Source organism: Nematostella vectensis, chromosome 9 (genome assembly GCF_932526225.1).
Source record: "Nematostella vectensis chromosome 9, jaNemVect1.1, whole genome shotgun sequence".
Taxonomy (NCBI): Eukaryota; Metazoa; Cnidaria; class Anthozoa; order Actiniaria; family Edwardsiidae; genus Nematostella; species Nematostella vectensis.
In genome coordinates this window covers 9,394,977-9,414,301 of record NC_064042.1, presented here as the reverse complement: position 1 = coordinate 9,414,301, position 19,325 = coordinate 9,394,977, and the positions used below count along the sequence as shown (strand labels likewise).

The 19,325-nt window shown below is 40.2% G+C and overlaps 2 protein-coding genes and 1 long non-coding RNA gene across 3 annotated transcripts; 1 reads left to right on the top strand and 2 right to left on the bottom strand.

Moving 5' to 3' along the window:
• The first annotated feature begins 103 nt into the window (after positions 1-103).
• On the top strand, positions 104-8,686 carry LOC5506234. The gene is made up of 8 exons (XM_032374578.2): positions 104-1,122; positions 1,836-2,055; positions 2,380-2,576; positions 2,996-3,370; positions 5,528-5,671; positions 6,151-6,576; positions 6,777-6,935; positions 7,457-8,686. Exons 1-8 carry the CDS (start codon positions 1,024-1,026, stop codon positions 7,664-7,666), a joined length of 1,830 nt encoding a protein of 609 aa, XP_032230469.2. The 5' UTR covers positions 104-1,023; the 3' UTR covers positions 7,667-8,686.
• A 2-nt stretch (positions 8,687-8,688) lies between these two features.
• LOC5506230 (40S ribosomal protein S19) lies at positions 8,689-14,374 on the bottom strand. The gene is made up of 6 exons (XM_048733046.1): positions 14,363-14,374; positions 14,179-14,252; positions 10,075-10,175; positions 9,763-9,831; positions 9,295-9,464; positions 8,689-8,754 (listed from the first exon to the last, which is right to left on the bottom strand). Exons 2-6 carry the CDS (start codon positions 14,250-14,252, stop codon positions 8,737-8,739), a joined length of 432 nt encoding a protein of 143 aa, XP_048589003.1. The 5' UTR covers positions 14,363-14,374; the 3' UTR covers positions 8,689-8,736.
• A 1,453-nt stretch (positions 14,375-15,827) lies between these two features.
• Positions 15,828-18,957, bottom strand: LOC125572502. The gene is made up of 2 exons (XR_007313844.1): positions 16,804-18,957; positions 15,828-16,727 (listed from the first exon to the last, which is right to left on the bottom strand). It is a non-coding gene; the product is annotated as an uncharacterized LOC125572502 (long non-coding RNA).
• Positions 18,958-19,325: the final 368 nt, after the last annotated feature.

Below are 19,325 nucleotides of genomic sequence, written 5' to 3'. Positions count from 1 at the left end.
TGCTAGGTGCTAGTCATTGGCAATGCTTGCTCAAACTTTCACATTTTCCTTATATGGCAAAGGTACTTGCCTTATTTGGAATATAGCCACATATTTTCACTTTTAGAAACGCCCAAATAGGTATATACTTGTGACCAAGGGCCTTGACAACGGTTGCTAGCCGCCATGTTGGTGTACAACTAGACGCATATTGACTCGCATCGCCATACAACACTCTGTTACTCACTGCGACTTTACATCGAAACTTACAAAGGTTTTACCATGGTTATATTGTAATCTTTTCCTCCTACTCAGTCCTCATTCACTGCCGTACAATCATGAGCTTTAGATAGATTTGAGTATTTCACTCGCTGCGCGCCAATATGCAGCACAAGAAATGCTTTGTTATCTATTTACATACATGGGTACTAGTTTACAGGCACGTATAGATAGAGGTTGGGGGTTTCCGATATAAACAGACGGGGTGATCGTCGGCAAAAAAATGGATTTTAACCCTATTGAATAGCACTTTGTTTGTGGTCAAAAGAAATTGATACCCCTAAGAGATGTGGTGGAAGGAATTTTTAACTCCAGAATCGGGAAAACCTTTAAACACCTCCCTAAGGAATAGCAGTTGGTCGAAATTTTATTCCTTAAAATATATTACGATCACCCTGGGACTTCTTCTCTTTCTTCTGAAGAATTACCAAATTTCAACTTTCTTCTTAATAATTTTAAGAAATATTTTTCATGTTCCCGTATAACATGGCCAAAACTATCACTATCACATGGCATACACGCCAGCTCGTGTCTGTCAATAGATTGACAGCATTACTCTTCATCTCCTAACTTACGAGACCAAAGCCTTTTCAAACAGACATCTGGCCTGTCTATCATCGAACGATGAGCATAGTCTGATCTCAAATCCATTGTCACGCGAAGATTATTATTGAACAAATTATGTGATCTGAGCGTAGAGAATATAACTACAAATTCGCGGCATTTCTCTATTCAGCTTAGTCCCTGTTCACTGTTGTGGAGATAATGAAGATTTATGAGATATTTTTTGTTATATCGGTCACCATCTTATGCCGGAACGCTGTTAGTGTTAGAAGTCAAAACATAGACTGGAGGTGTAGTTCGGTAAGTAAAGTCGTATATGAAGCATTTGTGTTGTGTGTGGTTAAGAATCAGGATAATCTCGCCAATATAGTAAGGGAATTCTACAAGGACGTAATGTAGTAATGTCATCCAGTCATTGACATATTCGTCTTTAGCAAAATCCATTGATAAATCGACAGTGCTGCACAAGATTAAGTTTACCATAGCTGATTTGGGAGATGATTGTATACTTTATCAATTATTATGCAAGAGTAACAAAGATTTTAGTTACCTAATATATAGTATTGAGAATATTGCAATTTTTAGGTCCCTAACCCCTCCCCCCTCCCCCCCCCTCCCCTCTGCGTGCTGGGACATGGCCTGATCGGCAAAATTATAACAGGGCCGTAGCAGGGGGTGGGGCACTGGGGGTATGCCCCCCCCCCCCCCCACCCCGCGCCAAATATTTCCAAAAATCATAAGGAAATTCCCAAATCCTGGCCTGCTACGGCTCTGTATAATCAAGCTTATGATACTGCAACGTTAATAGATGTAGCATCTGTGAAAATAAAATAAAAGATGCCAGGAAAATACTGAGATGCGTTCTCTTAAATTGGAAATGACCTGTATCTTCTTGCACGTCTCACATCAAACTTAAAATCAATGAAATTATACATCATTCATGCTGCAATACCACCGACTCTAGAAAGGTCCTTTTCATTGGCTTCATCGCGATGTTTTATTCTTTCAACTAGATGCTTCAATCGTGTGAACTCAACAACGGAATAATTGGACTAAAAGGAAACCAGGGCTTTCCTGGACCCATGGGGCTGGATGGCATACCAGGTATTCCCGGTCCTCCTGGCGATCGAGGGGACCCAGGAACGTCCCCAAGGGTACCCCCTTTTCCATACTGGCACCGCGTCAAAGGCGCCAAAGGGGAGATAGGATTTCCAGGGATCAAGGGAGAAAAAGGCGAGTATGATTGCTTTTTGTAAACATTCTGGGGTTAAAGCTCTATGAGTGTTAACAGAAAGTGTTTTTAAAATCGTGCAAGCACAGTCACTGAAGGTGATGTGCCAATATTGCAAAATTTCTCTAAATTTCTATTTACGGGAGATACAGTTAATGAAATGCAACGAGAGAAGTGAACTCCAGCTTAATGCTTTGTCCAAGATATCGAGGGGTAATCCACAGTCCTAAGTTTTAAAAGGCAGGTTATCTCCTTGAGAAATCTATTCCACTGCGCCCACGAGGCCTTTTTATTTTGTTTCATAAACTCTTTGCTATCGCCTTCAGGCTTGAAAGGGTTTCCAGGAACTCCAGGTGACCAGGGCAGGCAAGGAGTACCAGGAAAAAGAGGTTATGATGGGGCTAAAGGGCGTGAAGGGGAAGATGGTGCGAACGGTCCTCCAGGAAGTCCTGGGTCTGCCAACATGAACTGGAAACAGTGCGTGTTTGAGTTGGAGCTCAATAAACAGAACGGAATTATATATGTAAGTGATGGTTCGGAAAGAGTTGATACTTGAGAATAAAGAGATGGTGCGTAAGATGCTTTAGCGCCAATGTACAGAAAATTTCCTCGGGTTGGCGAGAACCCTGAAAAAAAATATGTGTGTGTGTTTTGGGTGAGGGGAGGGGTAGGGCTGGTGATGAGGTTAAAATCAAATTCCAAACTCAAGAGAAGTGTCCATCACTTCTCTTGAGTCACTTTTTCGCTATAGTGGGTTAGGGAGTAGTATAAGGGAAGCCCCCCCCCCCCCCACCCCCCCCCCCCCCCCCCCCCCCACCTCCCCCACACACAACTCCCCCTCCTTTTTCCGGAGTCATTCAGTCCTAGTAATTTGAAACTTGGAGGACTTGGTTCAAGAAACCATTTGCGAATGAAATTTCTCCACATTTCCTCCCATTACAGGAATGCCGCTTCCTAAAGTACAGCAACGTCACCTCGCTGCGTATCAGTTACCATGGCGACACGCAGATAGGTCTGTGCGGTTCGTGCTGCAAGCACTGGCGTTTTCTATTGGATGGCCAGCCCTGCTGGTCACCAGGCCCCATAGACGCGACATACAGTGGGCTCATGTTAGTCAACGTCAACCAGAGGAACACACTTCCGGTTTTTCGCCATGGCTCCATTTCCGGCTACTGCAATTCTCTTCCCAGGGGGGTAGTGAGGGTTGCATTAGATTTGTCTAACTGCCCAGGGTACCCCTCTGATTCTATCGTAGTTAGCACCGAGGTTGTTGCGACAGGGAGAATTATTATCGAAGAAGTCCCCGCCCCACAAGCATAAAAAGAAGATGACCCAGAAATAATAATAAAAATAATAAAACCTGCAGGTCTTCTGTTCAAACAAATTTGTATTCAGTTTATTGCAAGCTTGACCACCATGCTTCGCGAGGTTTTTTCCCGCCACACTGTCTATAATTGTGACATCTACGCTAGTGGAATGCGTGCACTCTTATTGGTCTCCAGGGGAGTGTAATCACTGGGGTATTTCTACGCTGTATTTCGGCAGATTCCTGTGGTAAACACTTTTGCAATACGGGACTTGCGCTGAGAGATCACGTGACCTTCTGGGTGGCAAATTCAATCCAAAATAAACCACAGAAATGACTGAGCTCGTCCGCCAAATAAAGACAAAAAATAAAATCTCCAAATGGAAATAAACGCTATCTCACAAAGAAACGTTCTGGCTGGTTCGTAAGCGCTAAATAAATTGCTTTTTGATGTTGTTATTTTGCCGCAAAATGCCTGAGCGCGCGCTAGTTTGCCACAAAAGTCACGTGATCTCTTGGGCCAATTCCCTTTTGCCAGGTAATGTCCTGCTTTAAATGCGGTTTGGCTCGATAAATGAGTCGTAACTTGCAATGCTTAATAAAGTGATACGGGCTTCAACCTTATTTGAAATAGATATTTAATCTTTATCAAGGTCAATCCATAACTTGCGCAACCTAAAACAGTTCACTATAAACAAACCCATATGAGAAAGACGGAATCTTTCAAGTCTCCAAATGTACAGATTTCGTGACGTTCGGGGGGTAAGCTACCACGATCGGTATGCGGTGTTGAAAATTGATCTTGACACGATCCAGACGAAACAAGTGTGACCCTTAAGTCAGGAGGAATTAAATAGAAAGATATATTATTAAGGCATTTTGGCGTTTGGCGCCAGGAACAGCGTTAGAAAAAAACACAACACTACTAGGCCATATGACGGCTGGGTGATCCATAGGAGCAGTGATAAAGGTATGGCGTCCCCAGAAACAAGTCTACAGAAATACATGAAGTTGTCTGGTATGTAGCGTCATGCCTGTTTGAAACTTGGTTATGTTGATTATTAGTTATTACGGTATTAAATCATCAAAAACAACAATATATAGCGATACAACAATAGCGATACCAGATATAACGATAAACCCTGTATAATGATTTTGGGTCCCACCATGAGACTATATGTAAGGAAAAGGAGCTTGACCTTAATGATTTTCTCGATATATGGAATAGATGAAATTAATTTCTCGGTCCCTAGTGCGATATCGTGTAATTTGCTTCTAGATAGAGCGTTTTCATGACAAGCAAAATCAACCCTGGAAGATGTTGCTAGCCCCATCATTCAACCCAGTAAAAAAGGCATACAAGAGAATAGACCAGTCGCAAACAGAGTCGCATTATTCATGCAGATCATCTTTTAGGGCGTCACGACGCCTCCAAGAACCTCGTCATATTATAGGTCATGTATCGAGAGGGGTAATATTTTTACTATCTATCTCTGTTTGGGCACTATATCTTTTGGAGAAACGTGTGGGGCCTTTGCACCTTTCTACTCTAAGGTTTCAGGTATGATATATAGATATATAATTATTATCTTTATTATTATATATGTTATATAGAGTTAAATTCATACCATTCAGAATCATTACTGGAAAACAAAAACAAAATCCCCGCCCCCCTCTAAGGACCCCTTTCATGGGCGTTGTATTTGCCTTCGTTCAACATTGCTTGTTATACATTGGGGACTGTGAATCTCTCTGCCATAGCAATTCACTACATTATATAGACGGAAGTATGGGAACCGCTGGGGACTCCAGTAGCGGATCTACGGGGTGGTTAGGGGGTTTAAGCCCCCCCCCCCCCCCCCCTCTAAGGGCTGCTTTTTTTATTGTTTTCATCGTGTCTGTTCATTCCAAAATTGTTACGAAAGTAAAATAATGACGAAAATGTTTGGGTCATATTCCCCCCTCCCCCCCCCCTGGCAAAAAGCTAGATCCGCCCCTGGACTTCGGCCATCTTCATCGTCAGTACCTACATACTAATGTTTCTACACTGTAAAATCGGTTGTATGTGAATCGCATCATGTCATCATGCATCTTTTTATTGTTTGCTTTGTAGCGATTTACCTCCAATCCAGTAGCGTGACTTCTCCCCAGTCTACTCACTACCGTGACGCACTCTCATCGGATACAGAATGATGAACTTTTCCTGCTTCTGTTTGCTTTGGGTAGTGATGCTAATAAACATCGTCTCATGTCAGAGAGAGAAGGGACAGAGGCCGACGCCAATGTTCTGGGGAATCGATAACTGTAACAAGGTGAAAGCAACCAGATGCAATCTCATATTTGATTCGTATCTATTTATCTTATTTAGCTATTTAGTTTTTATTTATTGAATTCCCACCAGTTATACTGGTGCGGAAGAGCTAGGCTCCAAATCAAGTGCCCCCCTCCCCCCTTGCGTGTATTTTTGGTCACTGAGGGTGGTCACTGCCAGAGGATTTATTGCGTCCCCAGTGGTTCATTTACATCCATTCGTTTCGGTTTATTGTCCTTATCCGAGAAGACTGGAAACACGGAAAAATAACTTCAACTCACTTGTGACACAAATTCAAATCAAGGCAGTAACACGGAAAAAATCCCCAGTTTGAGCCAGGATTCGAACAGAACGCAAGAATAAAAAGGACAACTCGTCCTGTCTTCTTCGTCCCGTTATGAAAATTAAAAAAATATATATTTCGCTGTAAACAATGCACCCCTATACTGAGGTATTGACATTTTGTCATTCGTTTTCCAGCTTGAAGAAAATTGCGGTATGAGGTTCCAAGGCTCTAAAGGCACTCCAGGCGCACCTGGTGATCCAGGCCTATATGGGCCACCAGGACCACCAGGCAAAAAGGGTCCAAAGGGTCCCAAGGGACGAACCGCCATACTCCCTAACAAAGCAATGATAGGTGCGATACCACCATTTTACGGTCCTAAAGGAGATAGGGGAGTACCCGGGAGACAAGGCATGTATGGACTAAGAGGCCCTCCTGGACGAAAAGGGGACCAAGGGACACGTGGCCCCCCTGGCTTGAATGGGCCTACGGGGGCACAAGGAGACTCTGGCTTCCCTGGGGTACCTGGACCAAAAGGCTTCCCTGGGGGGATAGGGTCTGTCAGGTCATGGAAAAGCTGCACATGGAAGTTTGACCCCACCCAAGAGTATGGACTCGTGAAGGTATGTCACTTTCAGGACTTCACAATGCAGCAACGCGCCAATTCGACTAAGGAAATAAACTAAATCGCAAGTCGCACTTAAAATTATCTCGATTGATACAGACAGCGATAAATAAACGCAATCAATACTGCCCTCAAAAAGAGAAGACAAGAGCGATAATCCAGAAGTTAAAATAAAAACTACCATGTTACTGTTTCTAGGAATGCGATTTTGTCAAGCACCACTCGGCCACGCTACTCCGCGTGACGTATGAGGGGAGCATGCGCACTGGGTTCTGTACCAAGTGTTGCAAGAGGTGGTATTTCACCTTTAACCTGGAGGAGTGTTCGGCACCACATCGGATCGAGGCGAGACTAGAGGTACGTGTGATAGCAGATCTCGGCATCACATCGGATAGAGGCAAGACTAAAGGTACGTGTGATGGTAGCACTTGACACCACATCGGATCGAGGCAAGACTGGGAAAGGTGTGAGGGAAGCTTTCGGTTCCACATCGGATCGAGGCAAGATTAGAGGCAGATATTATGGTAGCACTCCGCACCACATCGGATCGAGGCAAGATTAGAGGTAGATGTGATGGTAGCACTCGGCAGCACATAGGATCGAGGCAGATTTGATGGTAGTACTCGACGCAACATCGGATCAAGGTAAGACTAGAGGTACGTGTGATAGCAGCACTCGGCACCACATCGGATCGAGGTTAGAATTAGAGGTTAGTGTGATGATAGCACTCGGCACCACATCGGATCGAGACAAGATTAAAGGGAGCTGTGATGGTAGATCCCGGCAGAACATCGGATCAAGGTTCCCCTTGGTACCATACTGAATGAGCGTAAAGGATGCAGGGCATGAAGTCATTTTTAATTGTTTTAATTCTTTAGGGCTTGAAGGACCACCCTTTTCCCGAATACCGACATGACCAGCTAGATGGGCAGTGTGTACTACCACAAGGAAGGGTCAACGTCGGGTTATGGGTAGAGGACTGCACAGGCCACACGCGGTCTCCCAAGTCTAATATCACTTTAGTGGACATGTCAGGAAGAATGTTCATAGAGGAAGTAGATGTTGTGCAGAGTAATAATAGGATTTAGGGTGTAATTATTTTAATTTTATGTTGAATGTTTGTGAAGTACCACGTGATTCTTCGCATCCCAAAGAGACTACAGTACTCAAGACAGGGGGGAACTAGCTTTTCCCAAAAGGGAGGGGGGGAGGTTGGCTCAGTGATTGTGGCTTTCTGGCAGCCCTTAGGTTGGGTTTCAAACCCCCTAAATCCCCCCTCTCCCCCAGATCCGCTACTGCAAGAGGTTTGAATGACAAAGTTCTGGGAGCTGCAGGTTGACTTGATAGTTCTTGGAGGCTTGAATAGTTACTTAGAATATACATTCGACTGAGCTCACACGAATCATCTAATAGCTGTACCAAATGCAGATGAACCCAACTGATTGTTTTCATCTTCAATTAAAAACCTTGTTTGATTATGGATACGAGGATCAAATAAATTCCATATCTTTTCAGAACAATTGTTCTAAGCACAAAATTTAAATTCAGTATTCTAAACAAAATAAGCAATAATTTACCAATATCTTAACAATGTCTTATTACCTGTGCAAAAATAGTTTAATTCCAACCGACTGAGACATTTGTACAGGATACTCATAATATGACTGCTAGGGAGGAAGAGTTCTGATTATATTTGAAAATGAAAGCCTGGGGTTGGGAGGAGCTTACCCTTTGTAGCAGAACATCATATCATTTAATTGTAAGAGCAAGTTTTCATTATAGAACTTCATTAAATTTCAAATCTGTAACAAAGAAAATTGGTAGCGCTGGCACACATGCAACTTAAACAAGACAGGAATGTAAGTTGAGAGGCATCAAGATACCAAGATAGTGGTTTTCATTAACCGGTGAAACAAAGTGTGATGGTCAAAGGGTAATAGACAGTAAAACACAAAAGAGAACAATAGAATCAGATCACAAAAAAGTGTAATACGCTAAAGTGTAGTTCATAGGTTAATAAAAATCACTCTAACAACCCAAGTTATTTTTATCCGATCAGCATTATATCAGATGATTTTTATATATAATAAAATAACCAAAACACAGTTCATATTCGCAAGTATTTTTAATTGCTCTGTTGCATTTGTTACAAAGACATTCAGTGTTGTCCAAGGACCTGCAAGGCAAGCAAAAAATGGTAAAATTCACTCAGGGACAATTACAATTGATAACAATTGATATACCTCAAAGGTATGGGGGCAGACCATTTGACTTTTGAGGGGGAGGGGGAGTGGACGATATTGGGTGCACAGTTTTTTTTTCAAAGCTTTCAGCGTGCAAGAAATTTTTTTTACTGAAGTTGGATATTTTTTCGTCCACCAATTGGTGCAAGAGTTTTCAAAAACATCCACCCCCCCCCCCCCCCCCCTCAAGCCACTCTTTTCGTATAAACCCATTTCAGTTGGTGGCACTTTGAGAATCCATGTGTCCTAAACAGGAGTTCCATATGGAATAATGGGCTAATCAGTGTAAACAATTGTTTGGAAAAAAATGTATTATACCTGTGTATTATATGTGCCTATTACCATTCAATGGCTCTCAGAGACCAGGATTAAGCCATTTATATATAGTATGAACCAATGCGGGTTACAACGCATGGATTCTTGAATGCAACATTATTTTTTTAAAAGGTGTACGGTATAAGATCTACACAAACCTGGCTAGCGATTCGGTCCATGTCGCGCTGGCCTTGGCTGGTGATGTTACGGCCGCCAGTTGAAGCCTTCTCAACCAACTTTATCTGTTCAAGACCTTTCAGGACAGACCGGGCCACAGAGGCAGAGCCAACTTCAAAGTGGCTGGGAGCTGATCCACGATTTTTCCTTCCTGCAAGGGATTTGAATTATAAGAATATTCAAGTTATGGTTTCCTTTATCTATAGCCACTTTAGAATTTTTAACTTGATATGCATACATTGCAGCCTACCCAATTGTACTGTATCATCTTATTTTTCGTTTTATTAAGATGCCCAATGGTGCATATGTGTCATAAACAGAATGTATACCTACTTCAAATTAGGTTGCACTGGGAGAATCAACTCTGTACACACACTTTTATGCATTGTTGTTTAGTTATAAAGCTTCCAATTTTACACTGTGGATGTTTGTCAAAATAATAGTCTCACCTCCATAGATTTTCCTGAGAGCTCCGACGCCAACACCTCCCCTCAAGTAGATGTGCCTCAAAATGGCGGCTGAAATGGTTCAAGATAACAAATAAGGAGGAGCACTAGAGCTGAAATTACTTTGCTTAATCATTCCTATAAAAAAAAACTGTGGGTATATTGTAGGCAAATTAAATTGCAGATGCATCACAGGGAGATCCTTGTATTTCAAGGTATGCAACAGACAAATAAGGTGACAAACTATAACCAGTATTTATGATGGCAGAGGGCTTTTTGGCTTTGACGCTTAATGGAAGCAAATGGCATTCTTACCTGCTCTGATGTAGTACCAGTCGGGGTCATAGGGGGCAAGCTCCTTGAACTTGCCGGTTTTGACAAGATCTACCCAGTCTGGGATCTTGAGGTTGCCAGACCTAAAAAAAAAGGACAGGTGTAGCAAATGTTAAAAGGGTGAAAGTAGTTATGTAATGGAGTATATTTCTATGAATTTCAATTACAAATACAAGCGCTCCACATGCATGGATACACTGCTGCATTTTTTTTTAATTCAACCTAAACAGGTTCTTATGTAAATGATGCTGGAATGGAATTTTAAGCATTGCAGGTTCGTAAATAGGTTCTTATTTAATGTGAAATGTATGATAACCCTGTGAATGGCAGGTATATTAAGTAATGATTCACTTAACCCTTTCGCGCCCGTATTTTGTTGTATGCCTCTTTGTCATTAGACAAAAAGACAAAAGAACTGCCTTATATGGAAACCTAACACGTGGAATCGATAGAGCATGAAATTCTGCACGTTTCTCTCTTACAGCTCAAGTCATTACAACGAACCATTCTTCATGAAATTTTTATCCAAAGTTAAAACTTTTTCGCGCGTTCGAAATCCATCCACGACCACGGCACTTGCCTTTAGATCATGGACTTGACTCATGATATTTTGGGTGATTTTGATAGCGATTTAAAAGAGTTTACGGCCTGGGAGAGACAGATTCACAATCGGTAAACAACGATGGCCGTGGGCTAATTTCTAGCAGAAAAATGTCGGTATTTTGCGACCTAAAGACCAACTTTGGTACAGAACTGGTACTGCCATTGAGGAACAAGAAGCTACTCCATTTATCGGACCGAAGAATCATCTAAATAATGACTTTGAACTTTGTTTTTTTTATATTTTCATCATTCTGAATTGATTGAATTTCTTGTCAATCGAACAAACTTGTTTGAGGCACTTCTAAATGGCAAAAAGGAAACGAAGAGAAAGATTCTGAGTGGTTTGAGAGCAACAGCGAACGATGCAGGAACTAGCGGTGAATAAATTCAGCCAGCATCTTGGTATTTTTGTAAGTACTCATGGCATCGGAATATTGCCAACAATTCGCAAATATTTGAGTTAAAAAGACTTGTTTCTCGTCCAGTTGGATATCGCAAAACCAATAGCAGCAAATAATACTTTCTTGTAAGCCTATTTTGGCCGCATCTGAACAACAATGCAGAAAATTCTTCACAATACCATCTTGAATTTGTTCAATAGTCACCACTCGTTCCGCTCGATGATGTTCTCAAATCCTTGTGTTGTTGTGCTATACTTGATTTATTCACAGATTATGGCCAATTGTCAATCAATTAGACAATCATGAGCAAAAATGGACAGTTGAGTTTTGTTCAATCCATGAAATAAAGCTGCTAAAATTTAGAAATGAAATGACCATGCAAGCCGTGCTTTTATTGCCGCCATGTTGATGCTGTATTGTGTAGAAACGGTGCTGACATGACTATCACAACCAGCTCACTTAAACCTGAAAAAAAGCTATGTATAATACTTGGATATGCTTCCCTAAAGAGTTAACTCTGAATCTTTGAAGTTAATTTGATGTAGTTTATCTGAAAACATGCATAAACTGGAACTAACAAATGACGAGCACGCGGATAAATTGCGCTAAATTCAAAAATGTTTGTCTTTGCCTGCTTTTAAAAATTGTTGCAATACAATATTTGGAAAACCAGTACTTTATTCCGATCAATAATTATGTGGGCAATATTTGTTCTTACTATGTCAGCCCATGAAATTCTAAGGAAAAAGAGAAAATCTATAAAAACTGAAGACCTGTTGTCATTTTGTGTGCGTCAGTCAAAAAAACTTGGGCGCGAAAGGGTTAAGGGAAGCACTAGTTGGCAATGGAATGTAAATTAATTTGTTATTTCTATTCGTTTATCTCGCTTTTTCTATTTGTTAATAGCTTGAAATTCTATAGAAAAGCAATGAAGACATTTGTTTTAAGTAAATCACTTTTGAAGACTGCATTAAGCACTACAAAAAACTAACGCTTGGTTGAATTTCGAGTAAAGAGTATATACTCTTTTTTTATAAGAACCTCTAATTTTCCGTTGAGGCTGGACCAATGTTATTTTTGGAGCAATTTAAGGCTGAAGATTTTCTTAATGATGTTTTAAAATTTTAGTGTATATGAGAATATGATACTCGATTAATTATTAGGAAGAGAATTACACAAATGATCAATAGCAATAATACTTAAGGGTGTTTTATTAAACCAATTCAATCACACTAACAAAACTCAACATTTTGCTGCTATCTCAGCCTCGTCATGTTCTTAGCATGTTCTTAAAATTTGGTGAAATATCAGGCTGGACATTCTTATAAAAAAGGCTCTAATAAAAAATATTTGTTTAAATGTTTTCCTGTAATATAGGTAAAAGAAATTTGCTTTCAGGTAAGTTTTTTTTGCTACCATTGAATGTAAATATTTCACAAATACTATAAGACAAATATAATTTAAATCCTATGTGAGGATGTCCTATTGTATTTGCTTCCCTTCTTATGTGAATCATTACTTGATTTAATTTATAACTGAAAACAGGGCTTATCCCTCTTTTTATGAGAAATAACAAGGTTACCAAACATTAGTACATACTTCATAAGAATGCGCGCTCTGATTGGTTCACTATCTAGGAGTAATGGGACAGTATTCATTGCTTAAACTCAGAATAATGAGTCAATTCAATCGATTTGTGAAATAACCATAAAAACTTACTTTTAGCACCCAAAATTATCGAGCTTCACATTAAAACAGCATTTTTGCAAAAATTGATTTAGATTCATTGTCCTTTACAGAAAATCGGCTTCAAACTCCCTGTGTTTTGACAATTTCCTGTCGAAAGGATTTTTGCAACAGATGCGACAAATTCAAAGTTTACTGAAATTTTATTTGCGATAAACAAAAGCAGCACATCATCACTTTATACGAAGGAAAACAACAAGTTTTATAAGGTAAACAAAGTTGGAAATTCGATATAATAATTACTGCAAAATGTATCTTGTTCAGTCCCCGCCAAGTACTGTATATACTAAAACAATTATTCTCCTCATGTTCAGCGAATAGCGGTGGATAGTCTATTCACCACTATTTCTTTCGCCTTCGGCGAATAATTGTTAATCATTTGTACCAAATTTAAAAGTATATACATATTCAAGTTCACTTCTTTGGAGTTATGTTTTTTTTGCATGAAGACTTTTGTAGGTTATTTTCTATAAGAACCTCTTTCAACCCAAGCTTGAAATGGTATGTTGTACGCCTCTGTGAAACGGAGTAGTTGCTCTGCTGTTTCAAGTGTTAGCCTTTGTGCTGCTTGAGTATTATACTGATTCCATGATAGGGCAATAGATGCAATTTACATCAAAGAAAAGGGTTTAGGGGGTGCATATATAACAAAGTTGATTACTATTTCACCAATCATTTTTAAAGTTGTACCACTACAAAAACTATAGACAAGCTGTAGAATAACTAGGTGGTGGGAACAAGGAAATAAATCAACACAGAGTTGAGAGAGTATGTTTTACAAAGGGCTAATCCTGGAAATCTCATTAAAGCTAGTCATGTTTTCATGTAGTGATATATTTTTTTGTTAAAACCTGTACTCTAGCATTGAGTATGTGCCAACTTAAGTGACTAATACCATGGTTATAACAGTTCTGACTTAAAAGGGGAAGAGATTTTGCAAACCTTCAGTCACGGTTGTGTTTGTTTCATAAAAGCTTCAAAGCTTCTACAGAAAAACCTCATAACACTACAGGGGTTTTATAACAGCAAATTGCAGCTAATATCAATCCCATATCCATAGTTTGAGTCAAATTATAAGATACTTAAATACGAGGAAAATGTTAAATTTTGGCTATGGTCTCATTCTTACAATATTATGGAACTATAGACGTCTTAACAGATACAATAACGAATAGATATATTAACAGAGCAAGATACTGGTTAAGGAATTCGTGGTGTTTTTTCTAAAATATGGCTTGATTTAAAACGACAATAACGACCAACTTCAAAGGTTGAAATGACATTATTTAGAGCTTGTTCGAAAGATAACCAATGCGAGTAAAACCTTCGAACTCACTTCTTTAGGAAGGCGGCCAAAGCCTTCACAAACTTGTGAGAGTCAACGTCTTTAACTGTAACGCCACCAGGCATCTAGATTGAGGAACCAAAGAGAAAATTAGATGAACATAGGACAGATCGACAGAGAAATTGGCGTAGAAATGCAAACACGTGGAGAGGCGATTTCATGGCCGCCATCTTACCTTGACGGAGCAGAAGAGAAAGAACGCGGGGCGCCCGCCGCTACATCAGGGGCGAGGGTACTCGTTCCATGCTTCGCACGAACGACCAACCACAGGCCTGCATTCCCAGGAACCAACACCAAGGGCGCGGACCAAGTGACAGTTTCAGATTCAGCTCAGAGAGGGGTTGATGGTAAAAATGTCAACACTTCCACCTAGAATATCACATGTATGCTATCTAAGGTTTTTAAAAAAAAAATCGATGTAAGCAGATAGGAAATAAAAAAATACGGAAATGCACCCATGAATTGTCTTAAGCGTCAAATTTTTGTCGCTTTCCACAGTAAACCTGTCAGTCACTCAGGGGCGGCGGAGTGGCCCCATAAGTGGGGGGGGGGGGGGGGGGGGGGCGATAGTTGGGGAGGGGTGGGAAGTCGTTTCAGTGGGGAGGGGTGGCTTGTGGTTTCAGGGGTGGAGGGGTGTGTTGTGGTTTCAGCGCTATTTATACGAACGCTGGGATAACATAGGTGTTTATTAGGCATATGTAGATTGTGCTCGGCAGCTTTTGAGCCAACTTTTGGCGTTTTGAGCAACTTTCCGTAGGACTAGCAAGCTAGGGCAACTTTTGCCTTCCTTGGCAACTTTTGAGCAACAAATTGGTATAAAATCTATCCAAACCATCAAAAAATTCGTTATTTCATCTAAAAAAATAATTTAATCAAAGTAGATTTTATTAAAACGGCTCTCAAATGGTCCTGGATAGTCCTCATCCGTTTTACGTGTGCCCACGAAATCTGGACAGCGGCTATTGGTTATTCGTTGCAACATGGTTGTCACGGCCATCTTTGCTGTTATGCCAGTCATGGATTCACAATCACATGAATCAGATGAAATTTCAGACGAGATTAACGGATATACTTCAGAGATCGACCCCATCAAGGTTGCAAGGGATGCTGGGCAACTCTCAATCAACCTACAAGCGCAACAATCTCTAGAAAACGTAAAGCTTCATCAGGCGCGTACACAGGGGGGTGCGCATTATGCGCGCGTACCTTCCCTTGGCGGCAAAGAAGTGGGTAATTTCTTATCAAAGAATCTTCAAATACTATGCTTTTTCCATATAATACCTATGACTACGCCCCCCCCCCCCCCCCCCCCCAGAGAATACTAGGAACGCGCCAGCATCACGGAGTATATTATATATGATGTACTAATATATTGTATTTAATAACATGATGCCTATTTAAGTGAACTTTGACTAGTTTTTTTAGAAACTTTACTAGAAAATACGTATCCTATTTATTGTTTAGTTAAAAGAGATTGATTGACAAATGTATTTTATATATGTTACATTTTATATGTATTGGAAAAATATTAAATGAAATTGTTGAAGTGAAAACAAACAAGCAAACATGTTTCGAGCATTTATCAAGAACAAACGACTCTAGAGAGCGAGGAACTTTTTTAATTTCTTGTGGCAACTTTTGGATATATTAGCAACATTAGAGCGACTTTCGGCTATATTTTCAAGCAACTTTTCCTAAATTCACTAGTACTATCTACACATGCCTAGTGTTTATGCACGGGATTTTAAACTGTTCAACATATTTGTTTCTGGTTGCATATGTACCGCTTGAAACATCTGCTTAGAAAAGTGTGGGGGGGAGAACTGGCAACCCCTCAGCCCCTAATCACCAATTGCTTATCATTAAAGAGAGGTGGCACGTACTATAACTCTAATATAGCAAAGTTTATAAGTGTTTCTGAAGAGGACATGAGGTCTTTCCTAATTTCAGGCCGGTATCAAACCTCATGCTCGTGTCCAAGGCAGCAGAAAAAGTTGCAGCTTCTCAGCTGTGGGAATATTTATGCTCCAATGGATTAAACGAAGAACTTCAATCTGATTATAAAACCAATCACAGCTGTGAAACAGCTCTGATTCGAGTGCAAGATGACATCCTTAAAGCCATCGACAGTCATCGCGGTGTTTTGCTCTTGCTACTGGATCTTTCCGCAGCTTTTGACACAGTTGATCACGAAATTCTTCTCGGAATGCTCTTCTCTAGGTTTGGTGTCAAAGGAAAGGCCCTAGACTGGTTACGATCATTCTTAACAAACCATACTCAGCTTGTAAAAGTAGGCAAAACTACATCAAAAGTTCATCTTCTTGACTGGGGTGTGCCCCAGCGTTCGGTTCTGGGCCCGGTGCTTTACTTATTGTATACATCTCCTCTCGGGGATATTGTTCGTGAACATGGCCTGTCGTTCCACTTTTATGCCGATGATTCACAGATCTATACAACCTTCGCCTGCAATGACATTTCTGACTTAGGGGTTGCAAAGCAACTTCTTGAAAGTTGTGTTGCTGACATCAATCTGTGGATGACTTCAAACAAGTTGAAACTTAATGATTACAAATCAGAATTTTGTATTTCTACATTCTCGATTTCGTCAGTCGTTACCTCTCCCGATGATTTCTGTTTGCACTGAAAACATTAGACCTTCTCATCAGGCCCGCAATCTCGGTTTAATTTTTGATGACACGATGTCGTTTTCGCCAATGTTAATTCTATTGTTAAAGGAGCCTTCCATCACATACGAAACATCGCTAAAATAAGAAAATACATAAGTAAGAGTACCACAGAAATTTAAGTCGTAAGGACCACTTACGACTTGTAGAGCCTCCCTTCCTTCAAAAAAACTATGGCCAACGTGCGTTATTTGTGGCCGCCCCCCGACTGTGCACACATATTCCCCACATATAGTGTCCTTCGTATGTATTGCCTTATATGGGCATTGATGCCCATATTTAGAAGAGCTAAAGTTTTCCCGCTCCCGGATCTCCAGAAAACATGGTAAAAAATATGCTGATTCCTGTCAATTTGAGACTTGCGGCCAAAATTTGTTAGAAAAACTTGATCGCTTGGTCAAATCTTTTTCTCACTGATCTTGAAAAGCCCTTAGACCCAGGCCTCCAAGAGGTCGGCCGAGTGGGTATGAAGGTCACCCAAATATTGATATGGGAACAAGCTGTATCACCGCTTAATGTAACAACTGCCGCTTAATGTAACACTAACGCTTTATGTAACAAAATTCGCCGCTTAATGTAACACTAACGCTTAATGTAACAACAAATCAACGCTTTATGTAATAAAGAAGTTAACGCTTAATGTAACAAATTTTCAACGCTTAATGTAATAACGGACTTAACATTTAATGTAAGAACACTCGACGCTTAATGTAATAACCATGAATTTGGATATAGAATTTGGATAGATCTCGAAAAAACAATTAGCAAGACAATCAAACTTAGGGTTGGTCGTCTAAGCGTCAAGGGGGTGTAACGGAAACGTTACGGGGGGGGGGGGGGGGGCACCGAAATAATAGAAAGCGTGGGGGAGGGATTGGGGCATGGAATACTACGTTTCTTGAAAAGGGGCGATTAATTTTAGCCAAATAACCTCAGGCCCTCCTCGGGATAAACATAGTGATAAACATAGTGAGTATTTTCATTGGTCAACGAGCGTAATTTTGACCTCGATACAACGATATTACTGATTCTATCAACAAAGAGAGAAAAACTCAAAACACCACACACGTACAGTACAGTTAATCGATTTTCTTGACTTGACAGATCTTGTTAGATGCAGATTACAGTTTACAAAGAGAAACTGTACAGTCTTACGCCCTGAGTACTGTTACAATATTATTATTTTGTAAAAGTTGATAATTAACCCGACTTGGCTACAACAACATTTTCAATGGTTCCTTTATATCGTAAAATCGAGGACCTCTTTCTAACGATACCTCGAATTTACGATACATTTTCTTTCTCCCGAGGCATGTAAAATCCAGGTTCCACTGTATATGCATTTCAACAGCACGACAACAGCATAATAGAAGATTGATTCACAGAATATAAAATTACTCACTTTTATGTTCGACAGTCTCATTACATCCCCAGGGCTCCGAGGTCACAGGCGCGAAAACGGAGAGAAGAATATCTTGGTACAGTCTTATTGATTTTGGAGTCAACGTGTGTGTATAGGAGGAAGGGGGGGGGGGGGGGTGCTTTAGGTGAAAATTATCTATTTTTTTTTCTCGGATTTGTGGATTTTTTTAAGTTAGACTTTTTCAAGAAAATTTTACAATACTCTATTCATTAAAGTTACATATCGAAATAGTTCAAACATAATTGTTGGCGGTGTGATATATCGGCTACAAGTTACCAATTTACTTGAACAGTTAGACAAAGAAAAGAAACCTTGTTACTTGATAGATGACTTCAACTTAGATCTTCACATATTTCACTCGAAAAGTCAGAGGTCTATCTAGATTCTCTAACAAATTATCATCCTCGGATTTCATTTCGCTCAACACAACCCAACACGACTGACATCGAAACTGCATATAAAGATTATGATTTACTGGTTATTTGCAGGCATGTAGATGGGGGGGTAGGCTAAGGGGCTGAAACAGTAGTAAAACGTATAACCATGAAACAAAGGGTTTTAGTGCACATTGAAGATAGTGGCTGTAAAGAAATGGGAGTAAAATATTTATTTTTTCCAGGGGATTGGAAATTTAAGAGGGGTGGGGGGTCATACCTCCGACCCCCTCAATAGGGGGTATGGATATTTTCTGGAACTACACAATATACTAATCCTTTGATTTTAGATATTTTGTGATAGCGTTTTGAATATTTTTCAAAAATCTTCATCATTTTTTTTTAAATAAGCGAAGACCAGAAATTGAAATTTATGGAACTTTTTGACAGCTCTTAAAAAGAGAGCAATGATAGAGTAGACCAAGCACAGTAGTTCAACAGTAGTGCAAGCTCTCAAGGAGTGTGGTAGTGATATGATTCCCAATATATCCACGCAAAAGATATGTTGCACTATTCCATACGGAAGCCCAGGAGGGACACCCGCCGTTTTTATTTTATCCGATTTGGATTTTATTTCAACGGATTTGGTTTTAATTT

Coding starts and splice junctions, on each gene's coding strand:
- LOC5506234 (XM_032374578.2), top strand. CDS start 1,024: ATGAAGATTTATGAGATATTTTTTGTTATATCGGTCACCATCTTATGC. Junction 1,123..1,835: donor TAGACTGGAGGTGTAGTTCG/GTAAGTAAAGTC, acceptor TCTTTCAACTAG/ATGCTTCAATCGTGTGAACT. Junction 6,936..7,456: donor GGATCGAGGCGAGACTAGAG/GTACGTGTGATA, acceptor TTAATTCTTTAG/GGCTTGAAGGACCACCCTTT.
- LOC5506230 (XM_048733046.1), bottom strand. CDS start 14,252: ATGCCTGGTGGCGTTACAGTTAAAGACGTTGACTCTCACAAGTTTGTG. Junction 10,176..14,178: donor TTGGCCGCCTTCCTAAAGAA/GTGAGTTCGAAG, acceptor CTTTTTTTTTAG/GTCTGGCAACCTCAAGATCC. Junction 9,465..9,762: donor TCTCAGGAAAATCTATGGAG/GTGAGACTATTA, acceptor AATCCCTTGCAG/GAAGGAAAAATCGTGGATCA.